Source organism: Xiphias gladius, chromosome 2 (genome assembly GCF_016859285.1).
Source record: "Xiphias gladius isolate SHS-SW01 ecotype Sanya breed wild chromosome 2, ASM1685928v1, whole genome shotgun sequence".
NCBI classification, from domain to species: Eukaryota; Metazoa; Chordata; class Actinopteri; order Istiophoriformes; family Xiphiidae; genus Xiphias; species Xiphias gladius.
In genome coordinates, this window is record NC_053401.1 from 20,073,582 (window position 1) to 20,094,113 (window position 20,532).

Sequence of the window (20,532 nt, forward strand, 5' to 3'; positions counted from 1 at the left end):
CCAACATCTGTGTACCGTGTTGTGCTTTTATTGAAGCATTTTCGAACAGCAGGCTGAAAGAGCTTTGTAACACTATACATTCCTCACTTGGATTTTATTTTGAAAACGTGAAAGATGTCTGTGTCCTTACATCATTCTCCAGACATTCCATTTAGAGTTAAACTAGCACCAGCTATCAACTCCCAAGTTGACATGAGGTACAGTATAGCTGCAACAGAGTCGCAAAATTTGTCATTAATCCATGAATCTTAAAAAGACATGATCCTAGGCCTCTGAATGTTGTATGTATTCTCACATGATCATAGTGATCAGCTTAGTAATATAATTATAGCAATATTCAACTTAAAGACATGTGAGCATTTGATTGGCAATTTCTTTCTCCACACTGTTTCACCCCCTGCAACTCAAATGCAAGAGATCAGACACGTTGACAATAAACAATAAAAGGATGGAAGTCACTTCAATACAACAGACATTGATGAGAATGTTTCGTGTGTAACGCTGACCTAAGGCATAATTTATGCCAACATAGCACAGCTTCAGACAAAGCAACTGGACAGTCATGACCAGACCAACTGAATTCTTTGAGGATTAGCAGGCCCCCCCACAGTGATAGTGTTCACAGTCCAATGCTGTCTGCCTCCATAAAAAGAAGAAGAAAAAAAAACTCAAGTCCTGTGAAAAGCAGAAAGCAGAGTTCATTTCTTCTTGCCCGCTCTCTTCCCCTCTCCTTTCTTTGGTTTCCCTTTTCCTCTTAGTTTCCTTAGGCGACTCATTTCCTCTTTGAAGTCTTCATGCTCATCTCTGAGAAGGAAGAGGAAACATTTTTATTAAAACTTTCACAATGCTTACTGGGGTTTACATCCACACTAATACTCTGATTTTCTCTTTTTAACTGAAATACCATTTTCACCCACTGATTAATTCAACTTTGCTATATTTTCGATTGCTGTTAAGCTACCACCAATGAAACTCAACATTTCCTGCGTACATGTTTCACATTCAAATCCTTCCCGCATCTCAAGAGCATGATACTTCCCTGTCCTGGTAGGATTGTTATGCAAAGTACTTGCAGGAAGTGTTGAGTGTCACTGACAGATGCTTAATCGCGATTAAAAAAAAAAAAAAAAAAACACTGACAAAGTAGAGGCAACTGGAATCAATCAATCAATGAGAGAAAATGAGAGTGCTGCGGATATGTACATTATACTGAATTTATCAGGTTTTTCCAATGTGGGACGTTCATTTTAAATTTGCTTTCTATTATTTTGATTGAATGATTTCATTTTAAACATTGGCAGCCACGAACTTCCATAAGTGTTATCTTTTAAAGTGTACCAATACCAGTAATTTTGGTCATCAGCAGCTCCACTGAGTGGAAAATACATTAAGTACCATTTAATTTAATAGCAATAGGAAAAATATTTTCAAAGATCAAGCTTATGCCAAAAATGTCAAACTGTATCAACAATACGAGGTAGATGAGCAGTTTCTACAGTACCTGAACAGTCCCATGAACCTGAGCTTCTGGGTCATGGCATAGTAAACCCTGTGCTTTGGGTACCAGTCATACACATCCTTTCTCTTGGCCATGGGAGGCTCCTGGAACAGCTGGACCACCTTCATAGATCTGGAGTCTGTTGGACGCACAACCTCCCCGAAGATTTGTGCGCTCAGTCTGGCCATGCGTATGGCATAGCTGGACAGACCGGCCATGACTGCTGAACAGAGCAGAGAGATATATACACTTTTTGACTACTAAGAATGACAATTTAAGTTATCTACACATTTCAGCTGGTCAGAATTCCTTTTTGGATATATAAAATAACATCACAAACATCATTGTGCCATTTTATTATTTATTAGACCACCGGGATTCACATTACAGATATCCACAATGTATTTATGACTAGTCAAAACTAATTTTAGTTACCTACAATAATCTGCAATAGTAATTTTTACATTCTGACTAATAATAATTACCCATTGAGTTCTATGGGGAACTTTATTAGACATATCTAAAATTCAATTTTGCCATCAAAATGTAATTTCCAGATATCTTCCTTTAAAGTATGACTAGTCAAAAGAAAAAGAAAAAAAGAAATAAAAAGTGGGAATTCCTTTTAAGATATCTACAAAGACATTATGGTAATCTTATAAAGGAGTTTTGACTATATTTATACTTAATATTGTAACATAATATACTATAAAACATGAGATGTAGGTACTTTTAGCTTAGTAGTATCCTCAGTATGTTGTACAGCTGTAATATGAAGTTAAAAAAAAATATTGGATTGCATTTCAATGGCAGATACTTATTATTAAAAGACTCTATTCAGGAATAAAAACTACAACCAGGACACCCCTACTTTTAACTGAACTCTGTGACTTTCCGACAAGTAATGTTATTACTTGTTACTTCAAACAGAGCCTCTGGCTTTGGGGCACCGGACATCTTGAGCTCCTGGGCCTGTGCTCAGCAGTGCCGTTCAATAATTCATACATGGTTATTCTCTTTGGGGAAAGTGTGTGAGATAGGTCAGGGGAAGTGTATTTTCATGACAGAGGTAACCTAGCCCCAGTGTGTGCTTCTCGTGTATGCTGACGCTACATTCGGGTCACAAAGGTAACCATCGATTTCCCTAAAAGTTAATTAACTGGCTGTGTTTGACAAATCCAGAAGGTTGTTTAAGACCACTAATTGTTGTTCTGGAGGTATTTCCAAAATCCCCAAAGACTCTTCTAACCCTCTGAATAACAATATATTCAGTCCAGTGAATGATGAAAAAGATTTTCAGCCAAATTCCCAAGTTGAGCATTTTTCATAATCAAAACAAAGATGGCAGCCTGTAGGCTTTCTGGGTAGGAAATAAAGTCATGTAATATGTGCAATGAGACCATGAACACGTTCGTCGACTTATAAAGTGCAATGAAAAAATGTCTGTATACATACTTGTGATCTTACATTTGAGCAAAATATTCAACGTTATCATTTCGGCCATGAAATAAAATGCATGAAAATATCACACAATGCCACGCACTAGTTCAAGCTATTCTAGATTCCATGATTATGATACACTGATTTTCCTAATTTCTCATCATTATGATGGACTCATTTAAGACTAAATCTTACATTAAAAAAGACCGTAAATCAGTGTCTGCTGTAATGCTACAATAGGCTCTACAGTATAAAAGTGACCATGTTGTCAGCCTGATGAATGTCTGTCTTACCACACATCCGTCAGTTATCAGACTGACTAACACTGTGAGTTCATGTTAGCGGAAACGCTTAGCCGTCATATTACGGCTAGGTGTTAGCAGACCTTAGGGTTTTGACTTCCCCGAAACCTTGACCAAAACCCTTCGGGCAACAACATGATGAATGACAGCCTTTCATCTGTTCATTTCTTCGTAACAGTAATAACAAGGTGTCTTACCTGAGTCTGTGAGGAATTAGTTAGACACTTTATAACCGCCAGTAAAACGTATTTAACCCTAGTTAAGAGACAGCTGGAGTTCAATTAATTGTATTAACGTTTAAGCTAACGTTAACCTTCACACGCCATACTGCCATAACAGGCTCTATTGCGCATGACACAATAGTGTGTCTCTTTCACTTCCTGTTTTCTGGTATTTTATTTTCCAATACACACGTTTTATAAATTTCACATAGATATATCAAAACGCCCTCATTATAACTTAAAATCACCGCAGACAGACCGTCAGCACTGATGCAGTCTAATGTGTCTTTTAAGTAATCAAGCGCTGGCAGGAAGTCCGTTGCTCTTGAGGGATCCGTGAGTGTAACAAACTTTGCACATAGTTCCGCTTCTCAGACGGCTGGTGGTTTGGTGAAGTTCGTACGTCGGTAGCCCAGTTTGTTTCTATATAGTGTTATGTATGATTTTACTTGTTTATTTGACTTCATCTTCGCTACGGAAAGTAAAGCCATAATGAATTAGATGTATCGAAGCAAGCAGGAATTTTTCCAGTATACATTTTGTAATGTTCCATAGTCATTCAACACCCATTTTAAATATATGAATCTAGTAATTGCATTTAAACATACAGGATGGGTTTGAATATAAAGGGTTATGTATATTCTTCAACACAAGAAAATACCCCCTGCTGCAAACAACCAGCCTACCTGTTACAGCCGACATTAAAAAACTAAAAGTTTTAGCAGCTGTGTGGCTCTTTCTAGCCATGGGCATATCAGATTGGTGTTTGCTTATGGTAAGCCCTTTTAACATTTATTGTGTTTCACTTGAATATCTCTTATTATAACTCGGATATCTAAAAATGCCTTTTGAATTGTCAAAATTACAATGGAGATATGATGAATTTGAGCATTGACTAGAAGACATTATGGATATCTTAAAAGGAGTTTTGACAAGACACATCTTACATTGGACAGATCTTCAATTGCAGTTTTGACCGGTCGCAATGTATTTATAGATTTCATCAGTTATCAGTCTGACGAGCCAAATACAATTTTAGATATCTAAAATATTTAAATATCTAAAATTTTCAGAGCCTTCGAAATGGGCGGATATCAGTGCCGTGAGTTACAAAAGCCTGTTGCTAAGTTCATCATGTGTAGCAGAAGATAATACATGTGTGATTGTCATATGAATTCTTGGAAATAGTCTATGGAGCGAAGCTCATGTTCACCACTAATTCCTTGAGTATGAGCTGTTGGCAATTTCTCAATATTTTCTGGATAACAGCTACCACCACTGCAGCAATCTGAACAGATGTCCACCTAGGACCAGAATTCATTGCAAGTCCTGCATCAGATTCACATCACCACCAACAAATTTGACTCGTCATCTTTAATTGTTTTCTCCACACAACTCAATGGGTAATGTTAGTCAAAATGTATTTGCAGGTATCATTAATCGGAATACTGACTAGTCAGTAATGTCTTGCAGATATCTTTAATATAAATCCTGTTGACCTATTGTCTTTTAAAAGAGCTTGCCATGGGCTAGTCGATCAGTCCGCCTCTTTATTCCAGACAGAAATATCTCAACAAATATGGGATGGGTTGTCATGAAATTGAGTCCATCCATGGTTCCGAGATGATTAATCCTAATGACTGTGGTGATCCTCTGACTTTTCCTCTACATCACCAGTATGGAAAATTTTAAATGCCTAAATGAAAAAAAGTCAAAAATAGAGATAAAGCGAAATACAATACACTCCGCTGTTTGTATTTGCTTTTTATGTATGCATTTACCATGTCACTTAAATGAAAAACATGTTAAATAACAATTATGTAGCCTTTTGTTTTTAATAACTAACTATTATTTGAATTGCATGAATTTTCAATGCCATACTAAAAACAAAATCACAACACAAAAAACAGTGCAGAGGTGTATTTGCATTTCAGTGTTGTCCAGCAGAGGGTAGCATAGACCTGACAAAACTGAATACAAACGCACTGTTAGTCATTTTCAGGAGGAGATGAGAGGGAGCTTTTTCTTTTTAAGAGGAAGACGCATCATCAAAGCCAAAATGAAAAAACAGTCAACTGTCCAGTTGCAGTTTTGGGTTGGGACCATTGAGTACCCCTTGCTGCATCAACGGGAATGGGGTTGGGATCAGGTGTCAGACCCTTATCATATATGGAGTCCAGTATACACTCCGGAACTAGTTGGGGTGCTACGTTTGCTGTTGGCATAAACTGCTGTGCGAAGAAGGAGAAGATCCGCCAAGACAGACTGTAAATTAGCTGGTGGAGCTAACTTTGTAGCACATATTCATGGGCTTGAAACGCTGTTATCCCCAAATCACTAACAGAAGATTTGTAGTTGACTTATTATCTTGATTAGTTTTAACAAAGCAACACACTGTTAATTAACTTGCGGGTCTAGCTAGTTGGGCTAGCTTCTAGCTAATTTAAAGCTTGTCACTCTGTTTAAACAAACGGATGTGGGGCTAAAAGCGATTTAAGCGTATATGCACTAGTTAGCTCTGCCAGCTTAATTGAAAGCCTGTCTCCCTGTTTACACGAACTGTCTTAGTGACATGGGGATAAAGTGATTCAAGCATATGTATATATGGTAGCTAGGATGACAATTTTTTGGGAATTGAGCAAAAAACTTATTTATATGTAAACAGCCTTCTTTTGTATATTTTAGATGTATTGGTCTCAATTCCCTCTCTCCTGGTTTTATAAAAGTTCAATCAGATCTTGGGTTACAAAATAAACCTAGATAAAACTGAGTTAATGCCCCCTAAACTCAGCAGCAAGAAAACTCCTTTTCGACAGTTATCCATTTAAAATTAACCAACATAGTTTTACATACCTGGGAATCCAACTTTCTTTAGCTGCACACATTAACTTAGTTAAAATCAATATCCTGCCAAAATGTTTTTATTTATCTCAATGTATTCCTATCTTTAATTCAGGCAAATTTGATAGCTTAAATTTGAACTTGATAGCTTGACTCTAGACTTTAAACGAAATAAGAAGACACCTAGACTCCGTTAACAGATTCTACAAAGACCAAAATTACACAGTGGTCTAGCGCCCCCAATTTTAGATCTTATTACTGGGCTACCCATCTCCGGATTATCCACTACTGGCTTCGATATGATATAGACCCCTTGCCTACCTATTTAACACTGGAGGCCTCTTCCTCTAAACCAGCGTCTTTGTCTGCACTGGGCCCACTCTGTTTCTAATGACTATTTGACTTTCAGGCACCAACACTGTCCACTTCAATAGCCTTAAACCCTGCTTTCCGTCCATCTTTCAATGATGGAGCATTTTCCATACGGTCACGACCTCCAACTCTGCTTAGCTTGCAGTTTCCCTCTCCCCCTTTCTCCCTGTGTGTCTCTGCGAGTGTCTGAGTGCAGACAGGTGTGCTGGAGTCAGAGCAGAGCCCCACCGTACCCAGCTCTGTCACTAGCACCCTGCCAGGGCGTAGTATCTGCTCAGTCAGTCTGCGTTCAAGTTGTTCTTTGCTCGTTGCCTGTTACCTGTTAACTAAACGTGTTCTCTTCTTCCTGCAGCACCGTCTGCTCTGCGCTGGCCCCTGTCTCCAGCCCTTCTTCCTGTCAACCCTGCTCCTCTGCCCTGGACCCTGCTCGGCTCAGCTTCCCACACTCTGCACACTCTTCAGTCCAGCCCCGGTTTTTTCCCTGTGCTGAACGAAGCCAGCCCCCAGTCCTGTCCCCACACTCCTTGCCATCCCCTTTGCCCTGCTCATCCTTGGCTCCAGTCCCGTTCCCTTTATCCTGCAATAAATACCCTTCTATTCTACTCCAGTCTTCCAACAACTCTCACATAATTTTTTAGATACATTCAAATTAGAAGAAGTTTTGTTCATTCCCATTATCCCCTTTTCCCCTCCCCTGCCTTCCCAAAGATACACCTCATTTTCAAACCACTTGTCACTCTAAAGGGTTCAATATCATTTTTGTATGACCAAATTCTGCCTTCTCAACAAACTTCTCTACATTACACAAAACCAACATGGGAGGAGGAACTAGGACTACAGATTTCGAAGGAATTATTGGAAAGTGTATTAAAACGAATACATACCTTATCTATTTGTGCCAGATTAGGACTTATCCAGTGTAAAACTGTACACTGTGTCTGTTAGACAAATGCAAAGACTGTCTTAACTACAAAACTGTTCATCCAAACTGCAGCAGATGCAGTCACACACCTGCAAATCTTTCTCACATGTGTCGGTCATGTCCAATCTCATGTCCAATTTCTGTCCAATCAAAAATATTGGACAGAAATCTTCAAAGCACTCTCAGACATGAATAAAACCCAAACTGATCCTGAACCTCTCATGTCACAGCTCACCACTCATCCAATTGACATCATTGCTTTCCTCACTGTCAGCTAGATGCTTGATCACTATGAGCTGGAAATCTTCAACACCCCCCACCTATGCTCTATGGTTTGGAAGTGTTTCCAGATATATTAAAGAAAATCAGATACATATTTATTTGTGAATACTTTTAAAAAAGTGTGTGGTCCCCTGCAGATCTGTCTTCAGAAATGAAATTCTGTCACTGTAGCTGACTAATGCTGTCTCCCTGTAATGCTTATTTAGATAAATGGGGAATGTTCCTGTTATCGTTCATTTGTAGAACGTGCTGATAATGCTTGATGTAAATTATATCTAACTTTACTTATTGTGTAACTTTTGTCTGGACCACAACAGCGAGGCCAGCCTTATAAACGCGAATCTCCGTGACTGACTGAGGGCGTGATAAAGTTACACCATTTGTCAGCGGGCCGAGTGTTGGAATTTCGCCATTGGCTGTTACTCTTTCAAAATGAACTGCCACAAACAGTTCCTGTCGTGTCATCAGGGGGGTCGTTTACAGGCAGTGTTGCCAATTTAGCGCCATTGTCACTAGATTTATTGACTTACCACTCCCCTTAAGAGAGTTTTCTTCGCAAAAAGCAACTAGCGACTTTTTGGACAAACCTTAGCTACTTTCTGTAGAAGAGAGTCGCCAGAGTGGGAGGTCGGGCTTTCCCTCCGCAGGCTGACCTCTCCATGCATCTCATTCAATTTCCCTAATGGCAGCAGACACAGACGTGAATGGGCTTCTAACTTTTTCTCTGAGTGATCATTTTATGAGCAAATATAGTTGAAATCCCAGCACAGCCGTTGTCTTTAACTTATGTGTGTGGTGAGTTTGTCAGATGACGTCGTGGTTATAAAATCAGGATCTTAGCAGAGCAGCAGCTTGGAAATGGCTTGGAAGTGACTGCTGGTTAACATGTACATGGGCCACGTTTCAGTCACTATTTCATTCTTGTTCCATTGTCTGACAAAAGAAAAACATGTAAATGAGTTCCCAATAGAACAGCTTTATTGGGAATCTGGCTGTGTTAAAATACTGTATATGTGAGCACAGAGAGTAGGAGAGAACAAAAGGTACATTCAGTGCGACCACCCGCACATTTATTCATAAACTGCTCAAACTAAGACAGATGTTTAATTATACAGATGTTAACAACTTGAAGGTTACATTGGAGTTAAGATCAAATTTACCCCTCTCTAGTAAAGAAAACTGTAGTAAAGTGCTGTTTATTTACAGGGACTGTTGCAAAAACCATGCAGCTGATAAACATTAGAGTTCAAAACCAGAAGATGTTTACAAAAAAAAGAAATGCCACCAACGAAGTTTGGGAGTAAGTTTTATTTGTTTCAGTAGACTTAGGCCTACTGTGGAGTGGATGTGGTGAGTCTGCCACCTCACTACCAACACTGTCACTTATGTAGCCTATTATTAGTGCTGTGTATAATACGCTGACACGAAACCGTGGTTACGAAAAGTTACGACTGTTCCTGTTTCCACTGGAGAGAGGGAAGTTTGTACCGAAGCTTGCAGCTGTATTTATACCCTACACGTTACCGAAGGGCGCTTCATTCAGCTGTGAGTGCGACTACTAACAGTGTTGCACTCCGTGATGAAGTGGGTGTGGGGAGGGTCCGGTTTGAGAAAGGCCCAGATTGTCACATCAAAACTGTTTCCTGTGGGCCACTGAAAACAAAAAAGTGGGGAGAGGCTCAGCGTTTCGGGTATTGCATCAGTCCCTGCAGGTTTTGTCTTTCTTACGGTTGTTGTGCAACTTCAAAGTTTCAAGCTTAACCTGTGTTGACCCGGTAACAGGTTGAGAATTGCCTGCAATATACAGGCCACATTGCCTACAATACACACACACACACACAGCATACGTACCATTCCCCTCCGTGGGTACTGCGTTAGCCAATGTAGTTGAAAGTAGTACTTTTTCTTTTTCATTGGCTCAGTCGATCTCCGTCTGCCTGCACCTGCACTCTCATCGGTTGTGTCTGAGTTGGGACCTCTCATTGGCTCTCCCTCTCCCCCTGCCTCTTCCCCTCTCTCCTCAGTAACAACTAAATGGACTGTTTCATAGGTAACACCAATGTATTTTTCTAATCCTGTGAGTTTTATAATACTCGACACTCAAACTGTGAAGAAAGGCGTTTGTTTTCAAGTTGGGACATATGAAGAATTCAATAACTTATTAAAGAAAGAATTCTGAACACAGGCAGGAATCAGAAACGGAAATCATCTCTCTCTAACACACGCGACACCACGCTTTGGCAGAGATGCAGGAACAAAGCAGCACCAAATAAGGCCTAACAGACCCCTCTTCCCAGAACACTCTCATCCCAAAGGTTTCCTGATGGTTAAAACCACATTAACATCAACACATCCAACCCATCCAGGTCGCCATGACCCAGCAAAGGCAACGTCCCTGCCAGAACATTCTTACTCTTAAATGTCAGTGACCATCTCCTACCAGATATTTCCCTACCAAAGTCCACTTCTAAACATAGCAAATAAATTCAATTGTGAAGTAAGTACATGATGAAAGCACATCATAATCCTAATTTCCCTCACATTCCCCCCTTCGAGCATAAAATGCTCCCAAACTACACAATAAAATTATGATTTTCAGAATGACCATTAAAATATTGTGATTCTGGAATTAAACAAACTCTAACATGCAGAATACATGAAAAGTAGATAGTAAATATAGAAATACAGTTGCATATTAGAATATGATAAAACATAATTGAGACCATCAGATCTCCTTTGTAGTCTCACAAATTTTTCTGAACCTACCAGAAGTCCCCCAGTTTAGACTGGTGTAAGAACTGTGTAGCTGACTCTTTTTGAAATACTTTGCATTCTGTAAGTGACTATGTTGTGTATGTATGACCTTACAGGACTTTCACTAAATAGGTGGGTGATAAACCCAGTAGGGGACACCCACCTCCAAGAAACTTTTTTTGCACCAAGAACGAAGACACAATTAACTACAAGGTTTTCTCCATATTTTCTGTGGTCTGATCAGGAGGCCAGGTGTCCTATTGAGGTTCATGAATTAATGAGGTGTGTAGGAAAGCATGATGGTTGACTACACGGTTGCCACGGGTAACTGATGATCATATAGAGGCCATCCTTGGTCAGGAATGGTTATCTCCTGGTGTTCAGACCCTACCTTCATACTGTGCTACTTCCCAGGAAAACATGGACAAAGTAAGGGCAAAAGTGAAGCGGGAGGGAGGAGAGGGAGGAAGAGGGAGGAGAAGGGCCATGACAACGACTTCCAAGTTGGCAATCAAGTAATGCGCCAAACATAAGGCAAGAAGAGAGAAACGGCGGGAAGATGGAGGGTTCAATGCTGGGGCCATTCACAATCATAAAAATAGAAGTGAAGAGTGCTGACCTTGTGTCGGAGAAGTCAACATCGACCAACTGCATGTGCACATAGCTAACACCATACATCTCCCACGAATGGCAATGTGGAGCCAACTGCATCTTCAGCTACACTAGTGGTCTCTAAAGTACAACTAGACACGTTAGAAACTGGTAATTATGGACTTCTTTTGATGATATCGTCTATTGTTGCAAGTCATTTGTCAATATTTCACAGCACAGTGCCACATAAAGTTTGCTTGGGGAAAAGCCAGAGAATTTGTGGAGCAAGATTGGCCCATACAATTTTTTTTTTTACAATGAAACCTGCAAGAACACCTTGGTCCTGGGAAACTTGGTATTTTCCACGTCGGTTAACATTTAATCTCGTCAAAGATCATAAATGCGTACCTCGCCGCTACACTGAGGTATTTCAGCAGAGCAAGCAAATGGGGATAGTGTTTGGGATTGCTGATAACAGCGCGGGCAGAGGAGCCAAATGCAGACACACAGGCAGGCTGATGCAGTGAAGTAGCTTTTAATAAGTGAGAACAGGCTCATTCACAGACAGGTGTGCAAGAGGGCAAGCAGGTATCCAGGCACAGACAACAGGGAAATAAACACACAGGTAACAGGGACATGGGACACACCAAGGAACAGGAACATGAGCACATGATCTGACAAAGGTCTAGTGACAAAGGCAGGTATATATACAGACTGGGTGAGGCCAGAACTGGAATCAGGTGTGTAAGTGGGCAGGGGAACTTAGGTGATTACAAGAAAGAAAACAGGGGAGCAAGTGGAACAGGGAAAAAGTCTGGGGGCATCTTGTGGGTGAAAGGAGAATGGCAGGTCTGAAGGGCAGAACAAGGAGATGGAGGAAAGTGAACAAGGGCTGGAGACAGGGGCCTAGGGGAACTAGGACGCAGACTGTGACTGATATTTAATAGACTCTAATCAAATGACTGCCATTTGACATGGCAATTACAAAGGCCTAAGAATGGTAAGTGATAATAAATGTAATCACAATCACAATAAGGAGGTATTCAGTGTCTTTGACTGTAATGGGCCTTTGCTATATTCAGATTACACATAACTCATGCTGATTTAATTTCTCCTCATGTATCTTCTGCCTCATTGTCTGGGTAGTCTGTCCACAACAGAAGTGCCTCTATCTGGATCCATTTGGGACTCAGACCTTGGCAATGAAGAAATGCAGAGCCGTGACCAGGTAGGGGAGGGTCCATTGATTTTTGGTGAGGGGTTATGTTTAGTAATTCATGAGCTCTCTGCTAAACAGGGCTTTCATGAGGCGGCAAGGCCTCAACTGCTCGTGCTGGTCCTGCGAAAGCATCACTCACCCACATCAACGCGATGGAACCTCATGCGGCAATAATTTGTGTAAAGCCGGCGAATGCGCTTTTCACCTTTCATCAGTTCAGATGAACACTTTACTGGATTTGTTAAGATTCCATGTATCCTCAACTGATTTTCTTGTTAGAGTCGGCAGATATGACTTTAAAGGAGGAAGTGGTGGATGTTCCATTTAACGAACAGAGGATCAGTCATCTGAGAATGGGAACAGCCCAAAAGTTCATCAAGGAAATGGGTTTGTTTTCTAATTTGTTTTTCAGTAGTTATCGTTTTCTAAGAGGCATTTATTTCAGGAAATAACATGAATATCTGGAATCAACAGATGATTTGTCTGAACTGTGTTGGGTGTGTGGTCAACATGACACAAATGTGCAACGGGTAAGGCAAGCTTGGAGCACTTGCAGTTGATTAATGACTTAATTATGGAGCTGCCGTGCATGTCATTTTTGATTTCTTTTCTGCCATATTGAGTGCATGCTTTGTGGGAGCTGGCTCCACTGGAGTCTTGTTGGTCAACCACCTGTTGAAGGAGACTTGATCGTGTATTTCATGTTAAATGGATTGTGTATGCTGAAATATTGCATAGTTTTTGCCATTCTCAAAATACATTTGATAATTTGGTGACTACCACGTCTCTTTTACATTGTGCCTGTCTCAATTTCAATTCCAAACCTGGTTTCAAGTGTCGGCAGACGTGGGAGTTGAACAGGGCTCTGCCTATGCTCTGCCGCTGCCCAAACCAAGGAGCAGTACGCATCCTCCTTTAGATGAAAGCTGTCCCTATTTGCCTTTTCATACAACAGGCTTTTTCCACACGGTTATCCATTATGTCTTTCCTAGACCTGGATGTCATCTTCAGTTACACCCACTTGAAACATTTTGCGGTGTGAACATTGCAGCGATAGCGACTTTTCCATTCTGTTCCAGTTATAGCCAGAGCAGGGGACACTCTGGATGAACGGTTCCCTGATTTTACTGAAGGGATCCCTTTAATGATATGTCTACACCGATTGCTGGGGGATCCAAGAAAAACAAAAACGTACAGAAGATGAGTAAAGTAACTTAGAAAACCCACTGGCTTTAGTTCATTCAAACAAAGAGGAAATGACGGCCGGACGTGATACATGGTTACGTCACCTTATGTCATGTATAGATCTAGTCCTGTGTGGCAGGACCAAATCTGCCGCATGATTCTTTCCATATTGTTGAAGCAAAACCTACTCAAATTAAAGCTGGGACTTAGTGCTTTAATGCAGTACCTATTATTTTATTTTAAATTGAATGTGCTGAAGCACAGAGCCTGAAGGAAAACAAAATGGGTAACTGTCCAAATACTATAATCTGGATTGTATAGTATAATTAGGACTCACTGTGTGAATCAGTGCTGAACTCAAGATGTATTGTACCATCCTAGAAAAATGCCATATTGTATTACCACTATTTTACTTTATGTTCACTGTGAAAAGGGAGTATTTAAACCAACGTATCCTCACATGGCACTTACTATATCATGGTGTATATCCCAATTACTTCTGTCCCACTTAGACAAGGCTTGTGTAACTACTTGACATTGAGACACTGAGACATTGGCTGTTAGTTATGGCTGTGAGCTCCTCCAGCGGAGGCTCTGGCTCTCCTATCTCTACTACTACATGCGAAGGGTCTGTACTACAACCTTGGTTGCTGTGGTTACTGCTGGTGGGAGTGGAGCAGATGTGTCTACAGGGCAGCTATGCTAAAGATAAATAATAAACTATTGTCTGAAGTGGGTGACATGTTAGTGTGACCTGCATGCAGGCAAGGCCTGAATAAGAGAATACAGACTAAATGAAAGAGAATCGATTGAATGAATGAAAATTCCCTCACAGTGGTTCTGGGAAGTGGGGTCATTTTTACCACCGCCCCTCAAATAGGCCCATTCTGTGTTTTGATTGTATTGTTTTATAACACCTGTTGCTTGCTTTATAACATTTCTCTCACATTATCTTTTTTTAATTTAGTTCGTCTTTTGTTACAATTATTTTGCTACATTTTCATGTATTGCTGAAAACTACAGCTGTCGTTATTTATGTGGGTTGTTGCTTTACAATTTATTAACAGAAGAGGGCGCCAGATATGAAGAAACTGCAGCCACGGACTCTTCTGGACATTTTCAAAGCTCCACACATAAATGGGCCATGAACACAGACCTACAGCACAGGCGCAGCACCTCTCCCATGAGCAGGGTTAGCATTCCAGGTCATCTCTGCACTTAAGCCACACCGGAGCAGCTGCTGAGCGAACAGGCCTCCGTATGTCATTTAATGTGTAAACAGAAACCTTTCATTGTTGTTCAGCCACCTCACAGCTATACTTGTCAGTAACAAATATTTTTTGTCCTGATGATTGCCTGTGAGCAAAATAAATGTAAAATTATTTTTGGCCTTCTAAATATATCAAAAACACAACACACACACACAAAAAAAAGTCAAAAAACAAAACAAAAAAAACAACACGACACAACATGACTCAAAGCCTTCAAGGGCTGTAATTGTAGTTAATGAGTGACGTAGTGATTAATGATTTTTTGATTCTTAGAGCCTTACCAGTAGGGGAGATAAGAGTGTTGTGGTGCCAAAGGAAAGGCACCATTAAAACTCGACCCAAAAAGTCAATTTGGCCACACTGGGTCAGTTGAGCAAGCAGTAAATGCAACACTAACATAATATCACCTTATAAAGTTTTTATGGTGTTAGAAAACAGTTGCTTATTTCCACATCCATCAGACACAGAGCAACATTATCATTCATTTGAGGATGTATTTGTGTCACCTGATTAATCTAAATCCAATATTCCCTCTCCTTTAGCTTTGTTTTTGGTCTCCACCAATCCCCGAGAAAACCATCTGTCTCTTTAGCTGCTAATTGCTCCACCGTGTTGCCTGTCTGTTGTTTGGTGCTGAGCAGGTAGTGGCCAGTGGGTTTATCAGAGATTTTTCACAGCTGCTTGCTGCTGCTGGAAGCAAATTGAGAGATTGCAGTTTGTGGGGTAGAAAAACACAACATTGAGCTATAGGAGGCTAAAAAGTTCTGAGGAACTTAGGGAAACTGCAGAGGTGGTGACAATTTTCTAGGGGTTTGTCAAGTGAAACATTTTACAATCCATGCAGTCACTTGATCCATTATTAATATAAAAATATTGATTAGTGCAGCTTTAAAATCACAAAGTGAGTCTGCCGGACTGTGGAATATCTTGTGTGACCCTACTAGAGCAATGTTCATGAAGAATTCAGAATGGAACAGGTTCATCCTCTGGGGATCTGAATATGGTTGAAGCTAGGCCATGTTAAGAAACAGCCGATAAATTTACATCATCTCCATTGTTGTTGGACTTGTTCAAAGTACATCTGAGAAAAGAAAATTTGAGGAAGTAGGCTACGTTTGATTACATCTGAAATCAGCAAATATATACCTTTATCTCCTTTAGTAGATTTTTGCACCTTTTTGCATTAGTAAAATTCAGATGTGGACTTGAGTCATCTGACTTGGACACAAAAAAGATGGCTTTCGAAATATCAAAAGAAGAAAAAACCTGCAGCTCAACGTTGACTTTAACATCAGTGCCTCTTGATTTCTATTAAACTTCAACTTTTTGACATGGAATGACCTGGTGTCCTCCCCAAGCACAAAGATGAAAAATGATGTTATAAAACTGCGTGCTGCTAATCAACTCTTCATTTTCCTGACGAGAGAGATACTGTGCTTTTAATCAATCTGACGGCAGCTAGTTCGGGTGGGGGCATTTGTCAGAACAGGGCAGGAGACAGACAACATAGGATGCTGCAGATTATCACAACCAGAGGTACAGACTCTTTTGTGAGCAACAACAACAACAATTTTAAAGTATTATTTCTTGATGACTTGATGACATGTTTAACACTGGAAACACAAAGTTTAAGACTTGGACTCGACCCGAGACGTCGAAGCCAAGACTTGAGACTTACTTGTGTCTTGCATGACACGGCCGAGTCCAAAATCACTCCCTCCTTCACTCATACCACCGCTACTCCTATAGTGAGCAATAATTTGAGATTTCCAACACTTACGAATCATTTTGTGTCATCACTGACAGGTGTGGTGTCTAGACTGTCCTTCCCTAAGAAATGGCCCCGGGACATTTGTGCAAGCAGCTTATTACGTCCCATTGTTATGTTTTTATCGTTGGGCGACCTCTAGCAGCTGTAGTGATTATGGCAGGAGCAAAGGCGGAAGTCAGGTAACGTATAAAGAGTCCATGTCGGGAGGAGGGCAGAGTGGATGGGTGGCTTGATGACGGAGGACTGGATATGGGACACCGCTGTTTGTTCCCCCTTTGAAACCGAGAGCCACAATTGTTTCTTTTAACCACCACCATTCATTCTACATTGTGTTCATTATCGTAACCATGATGATGAAGACCCTCTAACTTATTCGAGCCCAACCCAATGTCTTTCACTAAACCTAAGAAAGTAGCTTTTGTGCCTAAACCCAACCAAACCATGACTGTTCCAAAAGCCTAACCGTGTGTTTATCAGTGCCAATGCACTGCCGCCGATACACGGTACACCAAAGGTCGGCGGGTACACCGTAGGCCTAAAGAGCATAATAACGGTAGTCTTTTGCACAGAGCCCTAAAACGGCTGGGATCAGCACTGCTCTAGTGGGCCCTGGGGCAAAAATGAACTGTGGGCCCCTACTGACGCCACTGTTTCGCAAATTTTGTGTACATTAGGTCTATTCCTTAATAATTAGTAATGGATTTATGGTAATTTGGTTAAACACACATTTATTCAGTAATATGTACCATGTAAGCACAATAAGTTGAATTTAAACTGAATTTTAAGGCAGGGCCTAGGGATGGGTAATAATGCAGGACCATGCAGTCCTGTGATGTTGGCTTGCGGTATTAACCAATAAAGTCCCAATTCAGTTACTGCAAACTAATTGGCACATGGCGAACCTGGAGACCCTGGAACCCTGAGGGTCGCTCCAGGATAGGTGCATGCGTTGCCTTGTTCCCTTCCCTTGCCCTGCGTCACTACAGCGCTTGCGATTTCAAAAGTAACGTTTCGGATTCGTTACTGTTTGGCGGCTTGCCATTTTTCAAGCGGGAGCAACACGGCAGCTGTCGCGTAGGTTATACATAGCCCGGTAGGAGCAGCAGCAGCAGCCGTTCGAACGGATATCGCGAGCGCCGCGCTCCTCCGGACGCACTGACGCTGATTGGTCCGCGGACAGGCCCGCTCCGGAGCAGCTGCCGTCATCCGAGCAGACGCGGGGGGATCGCGACTCTGCGGGCTGATCCCTCACTCTCCTGCTGCCGATGGGCCGCGCTGGGCTGCCGGGGGCTCTGTTCGGACTCTGCAGGTACATTTACGCTGTCTGAATGAGGCGGGTGGTGTCATTTGAGTCGCATAGTGCGGGGTCAGAGTTGTTTAGTCTGACGTTGTCTTTGTAAATAGCCTTCCGCTGAACGCTCTTCTGGCCCCTTCTTTGTCCATGGTTTATTTAAGTGGGTGGGTCGTGCGGTAAGGGGTACATTTTTGTGTAAGCCACGTCCTGAATGCTGTGCTGATGTGTTTCGTGCGTGTCGGTGTCGCCCTGCTCAGACAGATGGATGCTGAGGATCCGGGGCTGAGATGAGATAAGCCTCCGCTCAAGAACCGCCGAGCCGCTGCAGCGCCGCGCACGCAGCAACGACGTGGGCACGTTGTGGTCGAAAACACCGGAATACAGGGATTTGGCGTTTTTATTTGGCCAGCGAGCTGTGCTGCCGTGAGCCCTGAAGGGGTTGCCTCCCGCTCGCACTTAACCGCCTCCTCGATAATGGTCCCGACGCTGCGCTCCAGAGGTGATGTGAGCTGAACGAGCGGGGAAGCCGCAGAGGAGCTGTCCGTCCGTCGAGGTGCTGATGCGGCTGTGACAAGCGAGCATGGCTGCCGGGAAGTTACTGCTCTACGCCGGGCTCTCTCTTTCTCTCTGCGCCCTGGGCATGCTGGCCGTGGCGATGTGCTCTGACCACTGGTATGAGACTGACGCCCGGAGATACAGGGAGCGGTGCCGAAGCTTTTCCAGCCGCCGCAAGGACCCGGGCTTCATCTACATCCCGAACAACAGCCTGCCGCTGCGGGCCAGCCGGAGCAGCCTGCCCCGGTGGGAGGAGAAGCTGCTGCTGGCCCGGAACCGGCGGCAGCTGTTTGCCATGAGCGCCGCGGATGAGTGCAGCAGGCAGTATAACTCGACCAACATGGGGCTGTGGAGGAAATGCCACCGGCTCGGCTTCGACCAAGAAATCGAAGATCTCATCCGGAAAGGTAGGAATGAGGGAAATAACTCAGGGGTCCAAAGAGGCCAAGTTGTTGCAGAAGCAGCCGCATGCTGTGACATTTATCATGAGAAAATCAATTCGGCTGCTCTGTGCTGATTGTTCATTGACCAAAGGGCGAACAAGGGCATTGAGCTGTTTCCCCGCCACGCCAGGAAGCGAATGTTTGCCCAGAGGCGTTCCGGGCGCCGCTGTCCCTGTGTGAGCGGGTACGGACGCCCTGTGGCTGCAGACTGCTTGTTGTCGTGCTATTTGGCGGAAGGGGGGGGCGAGCGTTAATCACGGGGCTGCGTGTATGTTCTCCCTGATTGTCTGATTGTAGCTCACTGGTAGTTTCAGTTGTGCTTTGTCTGACCCTGCTCCTGCAAATAATGACACAATCATTCCAGGGAGGATGGCTTTTGCCGGCGCCCCCACCCCCCTCCAACCTCTTTGGGGTAGGGCTGGAGGGGGGGGGGCAGTTAGGTTCTATGAACGCTCATGCTTTTTGCCACAGGGGAGGCCTTTACTCCGCAGCCAGGTCTCCGTCGCTTAGGTCTTTATCAGTACAGGCTTAATGTGCATGGCTGGATTCACCTGGAGAGATGCCGGGCGCCTGTGAACCACCCACTCTTCCCACACCATGGTCATGTATACCACATACTATATCCAGGAATATCACAGACATCAAGGCCCATTTAGGGATATTCACCATGTACGCAACTAGATTTTGACACAGATCCATTTAAAGGGTGGTCAGGCTAAGGAGTGGCACGTAGTCAAGGCCTTTATCAGGGAAAACACTCCACATTTCTGGGTAGACAAAATGTAAAGAGATGATCCTTTTTCGTGTTTGATACCAGTGAACTCTGAATACCTTTGAGGTTTTTTTTGTATGCCAGACTGAAATGGATTTTTGAGGCAGATACTGATATCGATAGTTGGGAGTATAAAAAAATCAGATAATGATATATTGGCCAATAGTTTTTTTGTTTTTTTAAAGAAATATTGTCATTATTTTAAATTTGCTGCAGTGGTCACCAGCATTTCTGGCTTTTGGCCCTTTAAAATGGGGCGGCGTCATAGGTTTTGGCCTTAATCTGGATGTGAGTTATGTGGAATTCAATCAGAGGTTGACTTTTTTTTTCCCCCTCTCAGTTTCATCGACAGTATTTTTAAAAACCCACACAGGTGAAAACACCCCGTTTCACAAGAAAAATGCGGGAAAAAAATGAGGGAAAACCTTTAAGAAAAATAAGCATGACTCTAACTAACAGAAATATATATTTTTTCTTTCAGATTTCTTTAACCATTTTGCGACCCCTCAGATTTATACCCTCAGGTTGGGAACCAGTGATTAGCAAGAAATGAATCCATCATGACACAAGAATTTGCTTCAGTAGCTGTGAGGGGGAGTCAGGAGAAGTTTTGTTCAATATGAAACATGATGAGAAGTTATTAAGCTGAGTTCTGATATGAGGGACATACAGTATATGAGTCACATTATGAAACATGGCAGTTTAATTTGTTGTTGAAACGCCTGTTAATTTAGGCAGTTCAGACAACCATTCAAACCATCAGCATGATGCTACTTCCCAACAGGTCAAAATTGTAAAT

At 42.2% G+C, this 20,532-nt stretch overlaps 2 protein-coding genes across 5 annotated transcripts in view; one reads left to right on the top strand and one right to left on the bottom strand.

Moving 5' to 3' along the window:
- Positions 1 to 6: 6 nt before the first annotated feature.
- On the bottom strand, positions 7 to 3,848 carry mrps33 (mitochondrial ribosomal protein S33). Of its 4 annotated transcripts, none has more exons than XM_040140538.1 (3): positions 3,721 to 3,848; positions 1,502 to 1,718; positions 7 to 804 (listed from the first exon to the last, which is right to left on the bottom strand). In XM_040140538.1, the coding sequence occupies exons 2-3, from the start codon at positions 1,714 to 1,716 to the stop codon at positions 699 to 701; spliced, it is 321 nt and encodes a 106-aa protein (XP_039996472.1). In that variant the 5' UTR covers positions 1,717 to 1,718; positions 3,721 to 3,848; the 3' UTR covers positions 7 to 698. The 4 variants fall into 4 exon arrangements, with proteins under 4 accessions (XP_039996472.1, XP_039996464.1, XP_039996454.1 ...); XM_040140530.1 differs by having other exon boundaries at positions 1,502 to 1,721; positions 3,721 to 3,837; XM_040140520.1 differs by having other exon boundaries at positions 3,438 to 3,821.
- A 14,695-nt stretch (positions 3,849 to 18,543) lies between these two features.
- tmem178b (transmembrane protein 178B) overlaps positions 18,544 to 20,532 on the top strand; it is a 120,387-nt gene continuing 118,398 nt past the window's right edge. The window contains exon 1 of the mRNA XM_040140929.1: positions 18,544 to 18,925. Within this exon, the coding sequence (XP_039996863.1) occupies positions 18,544 to 18,925 (382 nt within the window). The remainder of the gene's footprint in view (positions 18,926 to 20,532) is intronic.

Excerpts from the sequence above, each read along its gene's own strand:
- mrps33 (XM_040140538.1), bottom strand. The coding sequence starts at position 1,716 with ATGGCCGGTCTGTCCAGCTATGCCATACGCATGGCCAGACTGAGCGCA. Across the intron at positions 805-1,501 it reads AGGTTCATGGGACTGTTCAG|AGATGAGCATGAAGACTTCA; the intron begins GTACTGTAGAAA and ends CTTCCTTCTCAG.